General features: G+C 41.1%; 1 protein-coding gene across 4 annotated transcripts in view; it reads right to left on the reverse strand.

Moving 5' to 3' along the window:
• Positions 1-1,849: 1,849 nt before the first annotated feature.
• zmym2 (zinc finger, MYM-type 2) overlaps positions 1,850-19,456 on the reverse strand; it is a 36,781-nt gene continuing 19,174 nt past the window's right edge. For 3 of the 4 annotated variants that reach the window (XM_067604350.1, XM_067604352.1, XM_067604351.1), the window contains exons 9-25: positions 19,122-19,237; positions 18,429-18,554; positions 17,682-17,832; positions 17,195-17,367; positions 16,929-17,094; positions 15,468-15,496; positions 15,071-15,212; positions 14,638-14,759; positions 14,198-14,348; positions 13,351-13,650; positions 10,498-10,622; positions 10,219-10,399; positions 9,917-10,068; positions 8,565-8,679; positions 7,279-7,521; positions 6,121-6,265; positions 1,850-5,516 (exon numbers count right to left, since the gene is read on the reverse strand). In XM_067604350.1, the coding sequence (XP_067460451.1) occupies positions 5,294-5,516; positions 6,121-6,265; positions 7,279-7,521; positions 8,565-8,679; positions 9,917-10,068; positions 10,219-10,399; positions 10,498-10,622; positions 13,351-13,650; positions 14,198-14,348; positions 14,638-14,759; positions 15,071-15,212; positions 15,468-15,496; positions 16,929-17,094; positions 17,195-17,367; positions 17,682-17,832; positions 18,429-18,554; positions 19,122-19,237 (2,660 nt within the window). In that variant the 3' untranslated portion in view covers positions 1,850-5,293. Of the gene's footprint in view, positions 5,517-6,120; positions 6,266-7,278; positions 7,522-8,564; positions 8,680-9,072; positions 9,253-9,916; positions 10,069-10,218; positions 10,400-10,497; positions 10,623-13,350; positions 13,651-14,197; positions 14,349-14,637; positions 14,760-15,070; positions 15,213-15,467; positions 15,497-16,928; positions 17,095-17,194; positions 17,368-17,681; positions 17,833-18,428; positions 18,555-19,121; positions 19,238-19,456 lie in introns of those variants that run through there. The other variant, XR_010930684.1, reaches the window with a different exon arrangement.

Raw genomic sequence — 19,456 nt, forward strand, 5'->3', positions numbered from 1 at the left:
TTATTTATCAGTTAACTTACAAGAGAACATACAAAGTTGAGTAAACAGCAGAAACCTAAAGTAAATCAATATTCGTGTGAACAGCTTTGTCTTTAAAACAGCAGCAGTTCTCCTCGTTACACCTACACAGTTTTTCAGGTACTTGGCAGGTCGGTTGTTCTGCATCTTGGAGAAGTTGTCACAGTTCTTCTGTGGATTTCGGCGTCTGAACTGCTTGTGTCTCTTCATGTTAATCCCAGACTGACTCCATGATGTTGAGATCAGGACTCTGTGGAGCCAAATCATCTGTTGCACGACTCCTTGTTCTTCTCGGTGCTGATAATAGTTCTTTATGACTCTGGCTGGATGTTTGGAGTCGTCATCCTGCAGAATAAATTTGGCATCGATCAGACGCCTCCCCGATAGTGTTGCATGATGGATAAGAGTCTAAACATCTAAAGTGCCTAAACTTTTGCACAGTACTGTATTTATGATCCACTTTTAAAGATTGACGTCCTCAGTAGGAACTACTGGGCTTTCACAGGCCATCATAGAGTCACTGTGACATTTTGACCCTTTTCTCAAAAGACACATCACAGTTCCCCATTTTGATCTTGCTGATGTTGGTCAATTTTAATTTTCTAGTCTACAGTGTCTACATTGTATTTAAATGTTCATTTTACTGTGTGGACTTCTGGGACTGGTTCAAAGTCCCCTTGGACTCTCCAGACCTCACTTTGACAACCACATAATAATAATCATTGGGTTAAAAAACACATTTAGAGGCAACTTAATAAACTACATACACTCATGCTCCTATCCAGTCCCTGTATGGTGAGGTGACACATTCCGCACCTCTTTAACCTTTCCAACACCACTTCCTGTCTCATGACCCCAAGCTTCATCTCCCTGGTTGTTGCACTGACCCTGTGGTGTCGATAACACTCCCTGCCTCGGTGTCACATCTGCCTGGCACCTTGTAAAAATGGGACATGATAGCGAGGAAGGTCAGAACACAGTGAGGCCTCCATGTTGTGCCAACGTTAACCGGCCTGTTGAGCACAAACCAAATATGCAGATAACAATTTTAATCTGGACAACGGGGGAAAAAAAAGGTCTGTTCTTATCGGTGTTAAGGTATTTAAGGTTTAACATATTACAATAGATAATCAAAGAGGACAGAAATCACCTCTGCTTGCACACACAAAATGTTTCATCAGGAATCTGCAACAGAGAGGCTATTTTACTACAGATCCACAGCCTTCCAACAGAGAGCAGTGTAGACATGTAACAAATGGGAGCAAATCCCTGCAGCCAGGATCCAACATCTGCTAGAAAGCCTTTTAAGTAGAATGGAAGCTGTTAGAGCTTTTCAAATACTCATGGATATTGTGGGCACATAGCGTGTGAAAGAAGTATAATCTGATGTTTCACTATCTTTCCCCACCAGCCTTTTCTCCAAAACCCTGTTTCTTCAACGGGTCAGTTCACCCACATTACAAAAAAACATTTTTCATGCTTAGTTTCGGTTTAATGTGCTGATGTTTTGAGATTTCTGCCACTAATATATCTGATGTCAACCTAAAACCATTTTTGTTTGCACTCCCAGAAAAATTGAGTTTTAAAAAGTCTGGTTAGTCTGGATCCACAGACCTCACTGTCAACACTAATTAACATTTCAATGCTTTAAAAGGAGCACAAGAAAAAATTCACCCCCACAAATATCTCAAAACCTCTAAACACTATTCAACAGTCTCTTGATACGACTAGGGGTCGTTGAGAAAATACTTACATTTGGTAAACTGAACCTTTAATTTCCACGTTACAGCTGTTATGTAACACAGGCAAATCAAAACAGCATCTTAGAGTATCTGGTTAGAAAATGAAATCATTTATTTAACATGACCGTATCAGCAGATCAGCCCACACACATAGCATCAGACTCAAGTCACAATCACTCACTTTCAGTATATACAGTTAGGCACATTCACATTAGGCATTAATGCCAGCCACAGCGTCTACTGTCAGTCGCTGCCTTGGAGTCCAGCAAGAAAATCAGCCGGTCAACAAGGGTCCTCTGATCCAGGGTCAGTTTTGTTAACGTCCACAGTCAAGTTTAAAGGTTTGGATTTTGGTCTGGAATACGGAACTGTTGTCAGAAATCCAGACCAACGTTGTCCCACTACATCCACTTATCTTTGTTCCTGTAATGTAACACCGCAGTTCTATACCAGTAAATGCACAGTGAAGTGTACAAAATAACAGGAACACCTCTTTCAAAGTGTCGTCCTTGACTGAGTTTAAATCCTTTTCAGTCAGGAGGAGCAGTGATGTGGATCATGCAGAAAAGACATGTTTGATTCCTAATTTGAGATATTGTGTGTACAACAGTGTGTGTGGGAGGTGTTCCTTGTATTTTGAGTACTGGGTGTGGAAACATGAAGAACGTAGCCAGCATTACTTCTCAGTCTTCTCACTATTTAAATGAAAGTCAATTAATGATCAAGGAAGTGGTAGAAAAACAAAATCTTCAAACAACCAACCTTGGATTCATTTTTAGCATGATGACACTTTCTCAAATTTATTGACACAAACACAAAGCAAATTCAAATAATATTCATAAGATGAAAAGTAAAAAAAGGGGACCACATAAATAAAAAAAATAATTAAAAAATGAAAGAAATGAATTGATAGTGTAACTTGAGAAAAACTTGAGTTTGGTTCATGAAAACTGAGAAAAATAAAATGAAATAGATGTCCAACAAATACTTTATTACAACACAAGCTTTTGCTTTGCAGTGCTAGCACTCTTAAATAGCTTGGAAGAAGAACAGAGCACTTATTAACAAGTGCTCAATTTTCAAACTAAACCAATATTAAGTTTAAAGGAGACCTAGAATAACTGAGAAATGTCAGGAAAATACAAACACAGGGACAGAAGCAGAAAGAAATTTTTCAAAAAATAGTCTGTGGGGAATCTGAACCCTTGAATTGAAAAGTCAGTGTCCTTCATGTTTGATGGGTTCCTGCACAGCTAGCATTGACATGGGCGAGAGAGGTGAGGGAACAGGACTGCAGCTGGTTTTCAATGAGTAAAAGTTGAGAAAGAAATGGCACCCATAAAAATTCCCATCCCAACGTAAAGAGGAAACTGTCAAATTAATAATAGGAGAAATAAATAATCAGTCTTTTTTTAAAAAAAAAAGAAAAAAAAAGGGGGTTTCTTGGGAGGCGGGTGTTTCTTCCACCCTAAACTACAGTGTCCCTCTGTGTTGACTCCAATAACCGCCTTGTTTCAGAGATATTTACACTTCAAAGCAACCCAATCTGGGCTTAGTACTCATATAATGCTACATCACATAAAGGAAGGTTCCCCTAATGTCCTATAAAAGAAACGCAGCATGTCGGTAGGTTGCCTTTCCCCTGCACCAGAATGAGGTTCAGACTTTGTCCTCTCAGTCGCTTTAACTGTCCTGGGATCAGTCTTGACTCCTGCCTGTATGAGCTGAAGTCCTCTGTGGTGCAAAGGTTTCGCCTGAGAGCAGTACTGACAGAGGAAGAGCAGTAGCAGAAGAGGCAACGTGATGATGGGAAGGAATGAAAGCAGCCCAGTTAATGGAGAAGGTTAATGTGTGATACAGTAGGACACCCTGACTAATAAGAGGAGATCTGATGCTGCGTTCCACACGTGTTGGAAAGTCGGAAATTCCATATTCCTGCAGCAAAAAATTCAATGGGAATTATCCTATGTGGCAAAATTTCTCACACTGGTGGTCCATGCAGCATCTGTCAGAGCAATTATCAAAATACGCTCAAGCCCAATTAACTGAGTTCATGACATTAAAAAGGCCCTACACACAAACACTTATACCTGATTTCATATGTTGTTAAGGGCTTCATGGCACTTGACTCCCCTGCTGCAGGGGGACGATTGTACCATTTCATTCTTCTTTGTGCATCAAGTTTAGTGAATTTAAGTAATTCCCAGCGGAACTGTCCCCAACTTCAATCTGAACAGAGGTCTAATTATTCCAGAAGAGTTGTGTGAGTGTGCAAATCTTTTAAATCTTACATTAACAAAACCATTTAATTTTCAACCAGAGATCAGTGAAACACATTTTACTGATCCAGGTATTAATTCACTCTTTAAAGACAAACACATCTCACCTTTGCTTCCATCTAAAAAGGTAAACATTTTCAAACCCCACAGAGTGATGTGGCATTGGACAAAAGTGCAATATTAGGTCACTGTTGAATTGGTTCAGATATGCAACAGATGCTGTAGAACATTTAGTGTTTAATCGTCTTTTAAAATATAAATTTGAGATATAGAGCAGCACTTACAGTTGCTATTGTTCTGCCAAATATCAACATGATTAGCAGCTAAAATGTGAAGAGTTGTTGATGTGGTCCAAAGAAACCTATTGATGACATGTCTACCGACTGCAAAGATGGAATTTCGACCTACCAGCTGGGAATTTCAACTTCCAACTCTGTAGAACGCAACATCAGCCTCACACTACCTGCTTCTCCTCTTCTCTGGTTTTGCCCAGACACTCCTCTCTGCCTTCTCCCTTACTTGCTGTTTCTCCTTGTGAAAATCTGTTTTTGTTTGTTTTTCTCCTGACCCCCGAGCGGTGGCGAGGAGGACATGAAGCTGAGAGTGAGGTGGAGGAAGAGGAAGTAACTCCATGACTGTTACTTTGCCTGCATGTCTGCTTTGGACCTCCTTATAGCCTCCACTGGTGGCTGCTGATAACCTCTCTTAAAGCACGAGTCTGTGTGGTTAAAAGTTTAAATATTTTCAAGCTACTTACTGTTTGTGCGCTAAAAAACACACTACACCCTCACTACAAGAGCACATCCTATCTTTCCAAATATTATGATGATAACGGTCAATACATTTGGTATTTTACCTGATGTAGCTATCATTTGACCATAAATTATAGCTCCACCTCCTTTATCCCTTACTTCTTCCCTTACTCCTTGTCCTCCGATTATCCCAACTTATTCTTCACATCTGTGCCTCTTCTGGTTTATGACTGGAGGGAAAATCAAACATGTTCTCTAGCTTCATAACCTCTTCCTCCTCTGTTTGTGAATCTATCAGCAGAAGTACAAGTTGAGGCTGCTCTCCAACACCACCTTCATCATTCTCTACCTTCTCAGGTTTTCTGTTGCGGACGACCCTCACCAGGAGGACACAGCAAGTCAGCAGGGAGGGGAAGGAGGACCAGACGAGAGGACAGGGGAAGAGCACAAACACTACTCGCTATCCTCCTCCTTTGACTCTAACATAAGTCCAAAGCAACTGTTACTCTCCCCCAGCTCGTTCACCCCCGCCCTCTTCCTCCTCATCTTCCTCCAGGTGTTCTTTGTCTGTGTAAATGTCCCTAACCAGGAGGACTCTGGTGAGGAGGCTCTCCAGGATGCGTCGCTCCAGCGGCGTGGAGCTGAACCATAGTGAGCCATCTGGACTGCAGGCCGGATCTGGCTGAACGTAGAAGACGTCCAGACGCTCCCGCAACAACGCTGGGCTGGAGGGAGGGAGGGAGGGAGGAGGAAGAAAAACAGGGGAAAAGTGACGAGTGAAGAGAGACACAGATGGAGCAAGGAAGGAAGGCAGAGAGAGAAGGAAAGAGAAGAAGAAGAGGAAATTCAGAGCATGAGGACCGAACAAAGACAAAAATTGGGGCAAAGGGGGGGAATAGGTGAGAATAAATAACAGGATGCAAACAAAAGGGAGAAGAGGAAGAAGAACAATGATCAAAGGAGGGGGGGGGGGGTGAGAAAGGGGGAGGTGGGGGAGAGAGAGAGAGAGAGAGTGTAAATGTATTGTTCTAACTTTTGTTTCCTCCTGAGATTGTTATTCAGTAAGTCCTCATCGTTAAATATTCAACACTGAGGTTCAGGATGTGAACAGCAATGAGTTATAATCACAGGACTCTGACAGGAGGAATTCTATAAAACCATCAATATCATTTATCAAGCAAGCATGCAACAAAACATTCTTTAGTTCAAGTAAATCTTCAAATGTGCAGATCTACACTATTTTATGTTTGAAAAGTAAATTGAATATCTTTTGGTTTTGGATTGTTGGTCATAGATGTGATGTTGGGCCAGTGAAGTTATTGAACCCACCACTTTGATCTGTAGAGCTCATATAGATGGCATTCGTGCTTCTTGACAGGACAATGTAGAATTGAGTTTCCCGAGTCGTCATCTGGCTCATAGTCCTGGTCGCCATCCTCCAACTGACGCTTCCTCTTCTTAGACTCTTTTTGCACTAAAGGACAAAAAAAAAAAAAAAAACATTTTTAAGATTGTGAGCAAGACTCAAACCTCTGACATGACAATACATTTAACATGACATTATGGAGAAAGCTGCAGTAAATATAGGCAATAGGAGCAGCATGCTGAGTTGTGTACCTGTATGCTTACATTTGGGGTGGGGGGGTCATTGTGTATCTTGTATGCTGTACAACTAATGTTGCATGTTTATATTTGTGTTTGTAGAGCTTCTTGAGCATGGGTGTACAAGGGTAGTTGGGGATCTGACCAGCTTTACAGCAGACCAGGGATCTGCTGTATAGCTGGTGGGTTTTGAATATATATATATTTTTTGTTTGTTTGTGTTGTGAGGAGCAGTTATATGGGGTTAATTATGTTTAGTTTTGTTCACAGCTAGTGAGCCGCTGTCTTGGTGGTATTTCTTTGTTGTTGTGATTTACTGGCTTGCTTTAGGGCCACCCCATGCTGCTGTAAACTGGTACAGTGACCAGTGTGTATATTGTGAGCTCCCCTTGCACTGGGTTGGTGTGTTTGTTTGCCAAACTTAAGCTATTGGATGTTGTTAAATTGTGTGTGTGTGACTGTTAATGTACAGCTGAATGTCAACCAACCTGTTTCCTTGTGCTTAGAGCTGTTTTTAACCAAACAAAAATGATATATTTTTTGAATAATAACTATGTGACGCTGCTTCCTGGTTATGTGTGTCTTAATGGCGTTTGAACCATTGTCTGAGGCAAGGGGGTGCCACAGTTTGGCTTCACAAACAGGGTTCTGGAAAAATAGCAGTAACAACAATAATTTTATGAAAGGAAAGCATAAAGCAGCAGGTTGGATGGGCCCAGTGCTTATGGGGCAGGACTTAGGGGTGGCAGTAAGTCTCATGAAGCCCGGGCAGGTAGATGAGTCAAGATTGCCGGCTGTGTTGGCCATGAACCATGTTGTTGTTTTACAGTTCGTGCTACTAAACCTGTGTGAAATATCCTAACATGGACATGTGGCTGGCCTCACCATGGTGATCCTGAGAGATGGAAGGCACGCGGATGCAGACTGTGGTCTCCTTGGTGACAGGATGGACGGTGTCAGGGCCGTAGACATTGGCAAAGGAGAGGCGGAGGTGCTGCTCCACAGTGCGTAGGCCGAAGTACTTTGTGTTCAGGTAGACCAGCGAGCGCAGCAGAGCAGCAGCACTCTGCTCCCCGAGCTGCCGGCTGCTCCACAGACTCTGCTCCTCCACTCGACCCCACAGTGAGCCTGAAGAGAGCAGAACACACTTTAAATACATTCTGGGAAAATAAACTTTCACTACTCACTATTGCTCGATCCATCTGCCATGACACCATTTAGTCTTATCTAAGACTTGTGGCTATATGTTTCAATTAGTTACTTAAAGTCCTCCTCCACTCAAAAATGTTTTTCCTCTTGTTCCTACAGTTGGATGTTTGAGCTTCACTGTACAGATTGACGTATGTGCAGAGTTCGACACTAGAAGGCTGTTTTCACATCCATCTGCTGAAAGTTTCTCTGAGCTCATTGAAAATCTGAATTTAAGGGGCGGGACTACGATCATGAGTTTGTGACATCACAACTAGTTTGGAAGCCAATTCTGGTCCAATATTCAACTTAAACCAGTGTGATATGGATATGGAAAGTCTCCAGTGCTCAAACACTGAGAATGGACTTTAAAGCAGGAGACATCTTGTGTCCAGCAGATAAACTTCTGAAATGAAATATATTTACATATTTATAGATTCTGGAATTTTTAATGAGGGAGAAGTAGTCCATTTTCAGGATTTTAAAGTGGTAATTCTACTTTTTTGTGGAAAAACCATATCAGACACACATTATTGGTCCAAGCAGAGTATTTTATGTGTCTTAGTACATGTCTGGAGGGGATCTTTAAGATAACTAATCTCACTCATTTCAAAATGTGGCTCTCACCTTTTGAATCAAAACAGGAAGACAACTAAGATTTGTTTTTGCCTGTTACATTGATGCAGTGTCCTCATATGATATTAAGTACAATCACAATATTTCAGTATGTGAACAGCAGAAGAGTTATAATCATTGGACACTGCTCATACAGACCAACACTACAGACTATTTAACAGCACTGTGCGCAGTACTGCTCCCTAACACTGTGCCACTTCTCCTGTGTATTTTATTTTTCAGCCTGTTTTTGATTATTTATTGTGTGCATTTTGCAGAGTTGTTGTACACAAACTCTACAAAAAAAGAAAAATCAAAAATAAAGTCTATTGTATGAATCTATTAATTGTTATTTGGTCTGTACTCACCATCAGGGAGCACGCTGGGCTGCCAGTCCTTCAGGACCTTGTTGAGCTCCTCCCCAAATTGCTGGTAGCATGGGTCACTGAACAGGTCATCCTTGCGGCCTTTGGCGTGAAGATGCTTTAAACACACAAAAATGTACATTTTATAAATAAATATAAACTGTGATCCATGCTTACTCAGAGGTCAAAAGTGTCCTCATATTTAAATGATCATCACTGTTTTTCAGGATGTGAACAGCAAAGAATTATAATCACTGGACACACAAATCTTTACATTCAGACACATCTAGAACAAGAAAAATATTTTCTGGCTTGTTGCTAAAAGTCCCCTCCTCAGAAAAAACACAAAAATTATCTTCTTGAAAAGAAATGTTTAAAAAGGGAGGGAAGAGCAGCAGCAAGTAACAGCAGGCCCAGAGAAGCCAGGATGAATTACTTGATTAAACTTTAACAAACCTGTTAAATCTTTAAAATCTTGTTATTTTGTAAAACAGAGAAGAGTTTGCCTTACATTTTTCTGTCAGAAAAACCAAACTCCAGAGGACTTTGGACAATCCTGCGCTCCACTCTGCTGCCATGCTGCTGCTGCTGCTTCTGCTCACATGTGAGAACAGGAGGGAAGACTGTGCACCAGTAATGTCTGTCCTACTGGAAGCACTCACTGCAACTTTGGTTCCTACCTCCAAAATGACTACGGATGGAATTTTAATAGAATAAAAGGGAACGTTAGCAAGGCTAATTTTCTCATTTTCACTATGTTTCAATAACAGTATTACAATATAAAATTTCATCACTACTTTTTGTTATTTTAGGAAATTTTTACTATTTTAGTCAATTAAACCATGATACTTATACTGGTAATTTGAGGGAGGTCAACAAAATTGGTATTGTGACAACATTGCTGCTAACATTATAGCATTTACCTGAGATGCCTTGTATTTGTTTTCTCTTTTTTGAAATTTTGTGAGGGTTTTTGGGGGCATTTTTGCCTTTATTTAATAGTGACAGTTGAGAGATGACAGGAAATGCGTGGAGAGAGAGAAGGAGGAGGGGTGACAAGCAACAACAAAGGTCCCCAACAGACTCAAACCAGGGATGCCTTGAACCACTAGGCCATTAGGAGGACCCATTGTCTTTCATCAGCCACATGACTGCACAGGTCACAACCCTTTCATGTCTTTTTTCCAAGACAAAAGAGTTCATTTCATCAAACATCAAAAAATAATATATCATATAAATTGTATGTACTGACATATGGGTCACTTTAAATAAGTGTCTATGTTCAACATTACTTTTTGGTGACTGGTATACATGGTGTAGTGACTTGCTAGAGAGGTTCTGGTGTTGGTACCAACCTGCTGGATCCCCAGACAGAGGTAGAGGATGCTGTCTGGAGAGTAGCGCTCCCCACTCGGCCTGCAGACTTCCCTGACAAATCGGGACAAAGCCACGTTCAACTCCTCTGAACTCAGCGACAACAGGTTACTTTTAGACCAGGCTGCAGGAGCTGGGAACAGACACAGAATGCTGTTGGCAAACACATGCTACATGTTTTCCAATGACAATCGACCTTTCATTTTTCAGCCTAACAATGCACCTGGACTCGCACTGTAACCACTTTGCCAGGACAGAAAGCAAATGGGTGGGTTAAGCTTACCAGGTTTGGAGCAATCTTTTACTTTGGTGTCATCTGATTGGTCAGAAGGAGACAACGCCCAGCGCTTCCAGGCATTGACGCCATAGCGAGCTTTGAGAGGCAGTGAACGTCCCTCTGAGCGTCTGTTTGCTGGATGAGAAGAAGAGGACGAGGCCTCCTCAACCGCCAACCTCTTGTTCCCCTGCAACACCAACAAAGCAATTACTATGCAGTAATCATCAGTCGGCCAATACAAAGATCCTAACTGTCACATGTATGTGTGTGTTTGTGTGTGCGTACTTGTCTCCTGGGCTGGGGTCGAGGTGCTGACTCCTCCGGGTCCTCCTTCTCCTCTGCCAGGACTGGAGGTAGAGAGAAGCCCATATCCTCGTCCATTCCCTCCAGGACTGGATCAGGTTCTGAGGCTGAGACAGGAGACAATCTGTTGAGTTGTTTCCTCCTTTGGGACGTGATGACACGTATAAAATGGCAACCCAGTCAGATGGGAAACTATCAGTAAACTCAACTTTAGAATTAAGTGTTTCTGTTAGGTGCAGTCTTTTTTTTAGGGATCACCATCAATGAATCAGTGGGCATTCAGACAGAAAACATAAAAAATTTAAGTGTATGCCAAGCCTTGCTATATAAATGAAAGAGGGGCTGCGTTTTTTTTTCCACGCAGCACTGTTGTCTATCTGAACAAAGCCTCTGTGTTTGTTTCTTCAATGGATCAGCATGTCAGAGATCAGTAACTCTTTATTTAAGAGTTCAGTGCCTCAAGGACAGTGACACAGCGTTACACTGTGATGGAGATCACCAGTCAAATCACCTGACTTACTGGCTGGTGGAATACAAACTGTCCAAGTTCCTCCAGTCAACTTCTGGTGACTCCCAGCTGACATGGGAGATGTCCTACTTTAAAAACCCATCTGGAGAGTCCTTTTTAAAAAAATCTCACTGGCAAGTATCAAGTCAGTAGTCAGCAGATTGCAGTAGGTGCTAGATTTAATTTCCTCTCCTCTAAAGATAAGATATACTTTATGTCTCCTTAAGGAAATTCGTTCTGAACTCTGTCCTGCAGTTCCACTGAAGATAAAATCATACATATTGCATATTAGAAGAAAAAAAACATCAACATCTTAACGGCACATGGCTTCCATACACAGTTTGCACATACACATATACAACAGTTTGCCTGTACACATATACACATACACACCTACTGAAAATGGCAACATATTGCACAACCGTCATGGTCAACATCTACATTACATGTAAGTGTTGAGAAGCTCAATGGACATATGCAGGAATTAATGTTTATAACAGTTCAGCCTGCTCTTGGGAGCCCTGAATCTTCTACCAGAAGATAAGAGCTGGAACTCTGGGTGGAGAATGTGAGTTGGATCAGACACTGTTTTCTGTGCCTGTCTGATAATAAATTGCTCATAAATTATTTGGAGGGATGAGTGTTTTTTAACCCCCATCATTCTCATAGCTGTTTGTACCAGATGAGCGATCTGTGATTTCAACTGTACTGTCAAGTTACCATACCAGACTCCAACACCATATCTTATAATACTGCATGGTAAAAGAATGCTCTTAATAGTGGTACTAATCCAGTTTATTTACCACAATGTTAAATATTTTAGGTATTCAATGACACTGAGTATAACGTTCAACTTTTCAACCCGTCATTAATCTTCTGGCTTCATACAGTCAGGCAGGAGTGGAATAAAAATCAAAACCACAGAGACTTTTACAATAAACTGGAGCTACAACAGTAATGAGAGCCGAACAGCAATGGTTTTAAAGATGTGGCTCTCTCTGTAGTCGCCTGCGTTGCCACACGTGGACCAATCCCAGTACGGCAACGACACCGCTTAGTTTGAGACATGAACCTTCATGGTTCACGGCCATAACATCACAAGCCAGCAAGCAGTTAAAGTACATAAGATCACATATTCAAGTATTGGACAAACTAAAATGTTGACCCGATGGTGCTAGAAAAGAAAATTGAGGGATTTAAAAAGTTTTTACAATTCAGAGGGGGACATGAATATCTGCACTAAATTCCATGGTAATACATCCGATATTTGTTCAGACTTTTCACTCAAAACCACACATGTAAACCTCATGGTGGCGGTAGAGTAAAAGTCAGAGGATCACCAAAGACAGTAGGATTCATATCTGTATAAAGTTTCATGGCAATCCATCAAATAGTCGTTGAGATATTTCAGTCTGGACAAAGTGGTGGACTGACTGACATGTCTTATTCTCAGCCTCCTCTGTATTTGGTTAATGACTTCACACCCCTCCTTTGGACAGCACACCAAACCTAAAAACCTCTGCCCTGATAGGGGTGACGACAGCATGTCCAGAAATAACCAGAGGGTGGAATTTTAATCTCAATTACTGCGCTGATCCATTAAAACCCCATACAGTTAGATGTTACATAAGAGCCACTTCACTACATGGACTGAAAGACAAAGAAAGACTGAGAGAAGGAGTAACAAAGGTAGAACGAGCGTTGGAGACAAGCTGTTGAATGATAAATGCTACATTTCCCACCACTTGGAGCACATTTAGACCGAAGGTGTCAAGGACAGAGTGGCTGATTTGAATTTGGGGGTTGTCGACTCATTTAAATGCCAGACAAGCTTTGGTAGCACCAAGTAACTGACAAGATGTTGTGAAATTACAAATTGCAAACTTCAGTCCAGATGTTGCTCAGTAATCTGAACAATTCCAATAACATAAATGCTTATGGGTATAAGGAAGATGTGAAACTTGACATCTAGGAAAGCAGTTCCTCATGGTTGCAAAGGCTTGTATTATCAGAAATTATGCTTATATTCAGTTTATTTTTGTATGATGATGATAATGACATCTGTCATGCTTAGGAAATGATGAAAATGTGTGACTAAAATGTAATCCTCACCTTTTACGATATTGTTATTAAAATAATTTAAAACACCTAGAAGAAAAAAAGAGCTGAATGTCCAGATTTAATCAATGTCAGAATCTGTGACTGTCAAGCCTTGAAATCCAGATCCTGAAGAACTATTATTAACATCAATATACTGTTTTATCATTTGACAAAGATTTTTTTTTTGTCTGACATTGCCTCACTGGCCAACCATCAACTACGTTTACCTTGAGGGAAGTCTTCCTCTAGGTCCAAATCAGGCTCATACTTGTCCTCCTCCTTGTCCTCCACCTTCTCTTGTTCCTCCTCCTTCTCTTGTTCCTCCTTCTTCTCTTGTTCCTCCTTCTTCTCTTGTTCCTCCTTCTTCTCTTGTGTCTTCTCCTCCTCTTGTTCCTTCTCCTCCTCCTTCTGTTGCTCCTTCTCTTCTTTCTTTACTTCTTCCTTCTCCTCCTCCTCCTCCTCCTCAGAGCTGCTGCTGGTGGTCTCCTCCCCTACATGCTCCCTCTTCACCTTCACTGGCTTCACGTCTGAAACACACAGCCAGGAAAGTTTTCATTGTCGGCATTTGCAGCATCTTTCTTTAAGTGTAACTCAACTCTGTTTGATTGGAATTTTGTAACAAGGACATTGTCTCACAATCAAGTCTGATATCTCAAAACCTTAACAAATAAAATAAAACTATCTGCATGGATAAATAACACTTGAAAAATGTGTTTTTTCATGATTTTGCTGAACTAACATTTTCAGACCTTTTGATGATACATTCTCCACATTATCTGGTAAACCTATAAATGTGTTAGGGACACAATTTTTTACATTTTTGATTGCTGTATATTACTGTGTATAAACCCTCACAGTTACAAAAATATAAAGTGGTAGTTAATTATTACAAGCAAAAAATCATGTTTTTTGTCCCTGTCCGCACACTTATTTATTTGAATGTTCGACATTTTGCAACATTTAAAAAATACATACATATAAAGATGATCTCAGGAATTTCTATCAGCATAGAATTCATGACATCTCTGATGCCCGGTGTCTCAATCAAGACATCCAACCATCTCGTGAGCGTACCTGGCTTCTGGTCCTCTGCAATCATCTCAGCCATGGACAGCAGGTCGGCCTCCAGGGGGTCAGAGGGCACCTTGGTTTTCAGCTCATTGATGGTCTGGACGATCTGCTCTGCCCCCTGCAGGGTGGTGGGCAGGAACACAGGCACAGGAACCTGGATGGGGGAAGACGCAGTGTTTGGTAATCAGACGCCTTAGATTGGTGAACAACTCCTTTCTCTGCCTGGGTGAGGTTTATACAGAACAATTCAGAAATTATTACTAGATTTTTATTATTAACAAATATATTTTATTTTCAACATTATGTTTTTGTTGTGTTGGCTCCTTTGTTCATACAAGAGCCATTTTGTCACAAAATGTCACCTTTAAAAGATTCATTTCATTCAGTCATTGTTGGCCTTTTGCATGGCTGTATGTGTTCATGAAGTAAGGCTGTAGTCTTACCGGTACAGGCAGGGAGACTGGCCTAGGAGTGACCTGGGAATACATGTTCATTGGCACAGGCATAAAGACAGGCACAGGTATGGGTATAGGAATATACTCCCTCTTCACACCATCGTCCACATCTGTAGACACAGATATGGAGAATCTTAACATTATCATAAGTGAAACACAACGTATATTAAATGTCATGAAGTAATGAAGGGCAATTGGTGAATATTCTACCAACCTAAACAGAACTGTTTAGCCAGATCCAGGTGAAAACTCCCCCCAAAATACTAAAATGTCCAAATTCCACTGCCTCACTATAGCATACTTTAGCTGCTCCTATCCTACCTATCCTGTGAACTTAATTAATTTCAATTCAAAATTTCCAATAAATAAACACACTATATATCTCAATTCATAGCACTCCTCTAAGTAAAATGCTCTTTACCTGTCTGTAATAGTTTGCTCTGCATGTGTGGTTTGCAATAGGTAGCCTTGGTAAGGGTGAGCGGCTTGCAGAGCACTGCCTTGTTCTTCACATCTCTCATCAAACCTCCACCAGCGTACGCCACAGTACCCTGGTTCACCAGCTGCAACATGGGAGAAAAAGGAAAAGTACAGATTTAACTGCAAACTGAAATGTGGCTTTGGCTCAAACAATCAGTTGCTATATGTAAAGTTAAAACAAATGATTGTTTTTAAGGAAAATAGGTCAGTAAAAGTCAGACAAAATATTTGTTGCACGTTTCAGAGTAGTCCACTATATTTCAAAACTATCAGGAGATGAATTTAAGGGAAAAATGAAAACGGTTTGATACCGACACCTTTCCCAAATTCTTACTTACCCCAAGTTTGGCCCCTTGCATTTCAAACCCTGCAAAGAAGAAAGTGAAATACATCACAGCCTTGTCTCATGGAGAGTGAAACAAAGTAACAAAAGTGGACAGGCAGGACTGTTTTATACCATTATGTTTTAGATAATTTGTTCCCTGTTGCTTGACCCTTAAATGACATGATATTCCCAGTTTTAATCAAAAAATCATTTTTGAGTATTTTACATCAAAATCCCTGTCCTTTCTGTTCCTACCTAAAACGTTTTCAAATGTTTGATGACTCATCTTGAACTTGGGGTGTCAACAAAATTTATCTGATCAAATGTGACTTTGGGCGACCAGTTGTAGTAGGTAGCAGAGCAGCATCATAGAGGGAAGTGTGCGTTATATCAGTAAGCAAAAACTTCTAATTCATTCATTTCTCCCTTATCCTCCTCCTGATCTAGCAACGCAGGTAAGGAAAGTATGTGTGGAAGCCAACAGTCCTCTACAGCTCCGTTTCTCTCTGGAGCTCTGCGTCGCGCCATATTCATTAAGCCACGCCCACCTTCTAGCGGTCCAATCCAATGTGAAGGATTACAGTACCTTGTGGAACTGAGAGTGAGCGCAGCCCTGAAATAAGTTTTAAAAACACACATTTACTGACCGAAGCGTCTCACATGGAGGCTCTGACACTGACAGGAAGACCCACAGATACAAAGAGACGTAACAGATCCATTCTACCAACTTGCACGGCGGCTGGCAGCTAGTTAGCATGGCTACCATCGTTAGCATAGCTGTGCAGTGCTGTGTGTAGACTGTATAAACATAAAGTGTAGCTGCAGTGTCTCTGGTTTAACAGCACCGTGCTGAGCAGGTGAGAGGTGTGTTTACAGTGTTTGTGTGCTCTGAAAGACTTCATGGTGTGGATATAAAGTCACACAGTTGACGGACGGTTAGCCTAGCATGCTAATCCTAAGGTCTATCTATAATAACAACGTAGGTGTTACTTTGTTATTAGGTCATCATCCAGTTGATATGCCAAATTATTGAGACCGATATACTGCCAATCAGTGTGGTAGAGGGCGAGGGATTGAAAGAGCTAGTTCAGTACCTCAAGCCCAAGTACGTTATGCCATCGAAAGCTACTGTGACTAAACACATTGAAAAACACTTTGAGGTGAAGAAGGATGAGCTAAAAGTCAAGCTACCCAGGGCAGATAAGCTAGCTCTGACTACCGACTGCTGGACAGCTCCCACAAACAAAAGCTACATCACAACTTTTCTTAAAAAGTAACCGGTTGGTTACCGCCTAATGGGTGTCAGTCTATCGAAAGCAAAATTAACTGACACTGACATCCCTAAATAGAATCTACTGTCACAAGGACCAGTAAACATGTGCTCAAGTGGGTTATTTGTGGGAAGACCTTAGTTCCTATGAAGATAAAAGGAAACACACACACACACACGCTTGCACATGCACACAATTTGTACCCAGGCTGGTGTTCTCAGGGCCTTTCTGTGTGACCATGATGGGCTCATTCTGCTGGCAGTAGAACTTCAGCAGACATTGCTGGTCACAGAACTGCTTCATCTCTGCTCTCCACATCACAGACTCGGTCAGGTTACCCTGCACCTTACAGCAGTCACACCGCGCCGCCTAGTGGCCACAAGGGAATGTTTTCAGGATATTAACAAAAATGTATTCCTGGGTACATTTGTTTAAATTATTTTAGCAGAAGGATGGAGTGTGAGCGGACCTTGTAGTACCAGTCGTGAAACTTCTTGGCACATGCCTCACTGCAGAAGTCCCGGGTCATGCCACCGAGCTGTCGCGTCACGCCTCTCTTACAGAGCTGGCTGCAGTGGTTACACGTGACACACTTCAGACCCAACCGTTTGATAAAATCCTGCTTAAATAACAGCTTACAACCTGGAAAGGGCAACAGACGAAACAAAAGAGAAAGAAAAAGAAAGAAAAAGAATGAAAGATGATGAACAAACTGGGATGCTGTCTCACCTAGAATCAACAAAGCAAAATCCTGGACAGATGACCTCAGATATACTGTATGAACAAGAGATGTGCTTAAACATGGAAAAACTAAATAGACTAAAGAATGGAAAACAACTAAAAACATCTTGGAAAAAAAAAGAAATTGAAAATCTATCACAATAAAGATCGGTCAAAACTGTCAAGATTACTACTCAGATTTATCAAGTGTCCTTAAGAGTAGAGGAGATTAGTACCTTCGCTGCAGAAAGGTCTCTTAACCCCGGAGAACTTGACCGTCTCATGTAGCGTCTTCTCCTCTTGACAGTACTCACAAAACGTCACGATGCAGTGGAGCTTCTTGTAATCCTCACAACACGCCTTACTACAGAACTGGTAGACCTTATCCTGAATACAGACACATTTGGATAAATGTACTGTACATTTCTGTGGTTAAAGGGTCACTCCACCAATTTTACACATGAAGATCAGTTTACTAGTCATGGTTAGTAGTACTCAGCCATAGAAAACAGAATCCCTGCACTGCAAACTGGGGACTTGGGGTTTGAAAGACATGGGCATGTACAAGTCAGGGAAGGTCTGATGAAAGACGCTATTGCGTTGCATTATGGAAAATGTAGGATCCAGTGTTTTTGGAGTTTGACCCGTACTAGGGTCCAAAAGTCAAGATATCTTGACCTCTGCTGCATCTATGTTGACCATTATTATTTTTTTTAATACGTCTTTTACAAGTCCTTCAACTTTATGGAAGTGCAAAACTAGGTTGCAGGAGTACCCCTTTAAGATTCATTACGGGTATGCTCTGCATGCATGAAAATAATTGAAGAACTGCAGTGTGCTTCTAAAGCTCAAACCCCTCTACATTCTGCCTTGGTCTACCTGGGTCTGATACTGAGATGCATTTGTGGTGGAATAAGAAATTAGACCGCCTGCCTGCGATATCGGTATGAAAATGAAAAGACTCTTCCTCAGGATGGTCTCACCTCCCAATCCAGAGTTTCAGGTTTGAGGCTGAATGCTCCTCGACAGTAGTTACACTTCAGCTGGACGGTGTTGTTTGCAGTGGAGAGCGGCGTCTGTCCGTTAGTGGCCGTTTGAAGAGTAGCATTCTGTAAGGGACGATATCCCACCCAGAAAATAAAAACCTTTGAAGACTTGCAGCTGCTTTGTAACAAGAGCCAACTTGCATCTTGATATTTGATAGATCAAAATATATCACCTTCATTATTTACAAGGTAATTAATGAAGCTAATTAACACTTTGACTTGAAAATATCTTCCCACAAACATGTCTTCACAAGAGAGTGTATTAATATACCTGTACTTTATACTCTGTATAAAGTATGATAGATTTATGGAAGTTTTAACAAAATCTGTTTTCTTGTTAACATGTAAAATTATGCAGCTTGGTGCTTAAAACTAATCAGGTCATGGACTCTACAGGGGGAACCTGTTTGTGGTTTGAGCTGCTGTTTTCATGAGGATGTGTCAACACCGAAACAGAAAATGGCTAGATGCTAACTACAGTTAACCTGGGTTTTAATATACGTATAATGAAGGTATAATAACATTCAGAGGCCAACACTGTGACCACTTTACTTCCGTTCTTAAATGTATTTTCTCTTAAAAAGACTAGAGTTTGTGTCCTCTGGTTCGAAATGACAAATGAGTCCCCACCTGGAACTTGGTAACACACTGAGAGCTGCAGAAGTTGAGGATGTTTCCCTCTGGAAGGGTGGCTTGGTACTGCGGTAATGAATTCCTCTTACAGAAGTGACACGTGGGTTCTGCGTCTGCACAAACAGATGTTAAACATTAAACTCACACAAAAATGCATTTATAACACATGGTTATGCCTTTTCAGAGGTCAAATATACTGTTTATTGTACTTATCAATTCAATGTTAGTAACAAATCCTTGGTTTTCAGGTATTCCAATGAACACTCATGTCAGGAGTGGAGATACAGATTAAGAATATTTCTTTGCTGGTTTGTCAAATCAGTTTATCAATA

This window comes from Thunnus thynnus, chromosome 11 (genome assembly GCF_963924715.1).
Source record: "Thunnus thynnus chromosome 11, fThuThy2.1, whole genome shotgun sequence".
NCBI classification, from domain to species: Eukaryota; Metazoa; Chordata; class Actinopteri; order Scombriformes; family Scombridae; genus Thunnus; species Thunnus thynnus.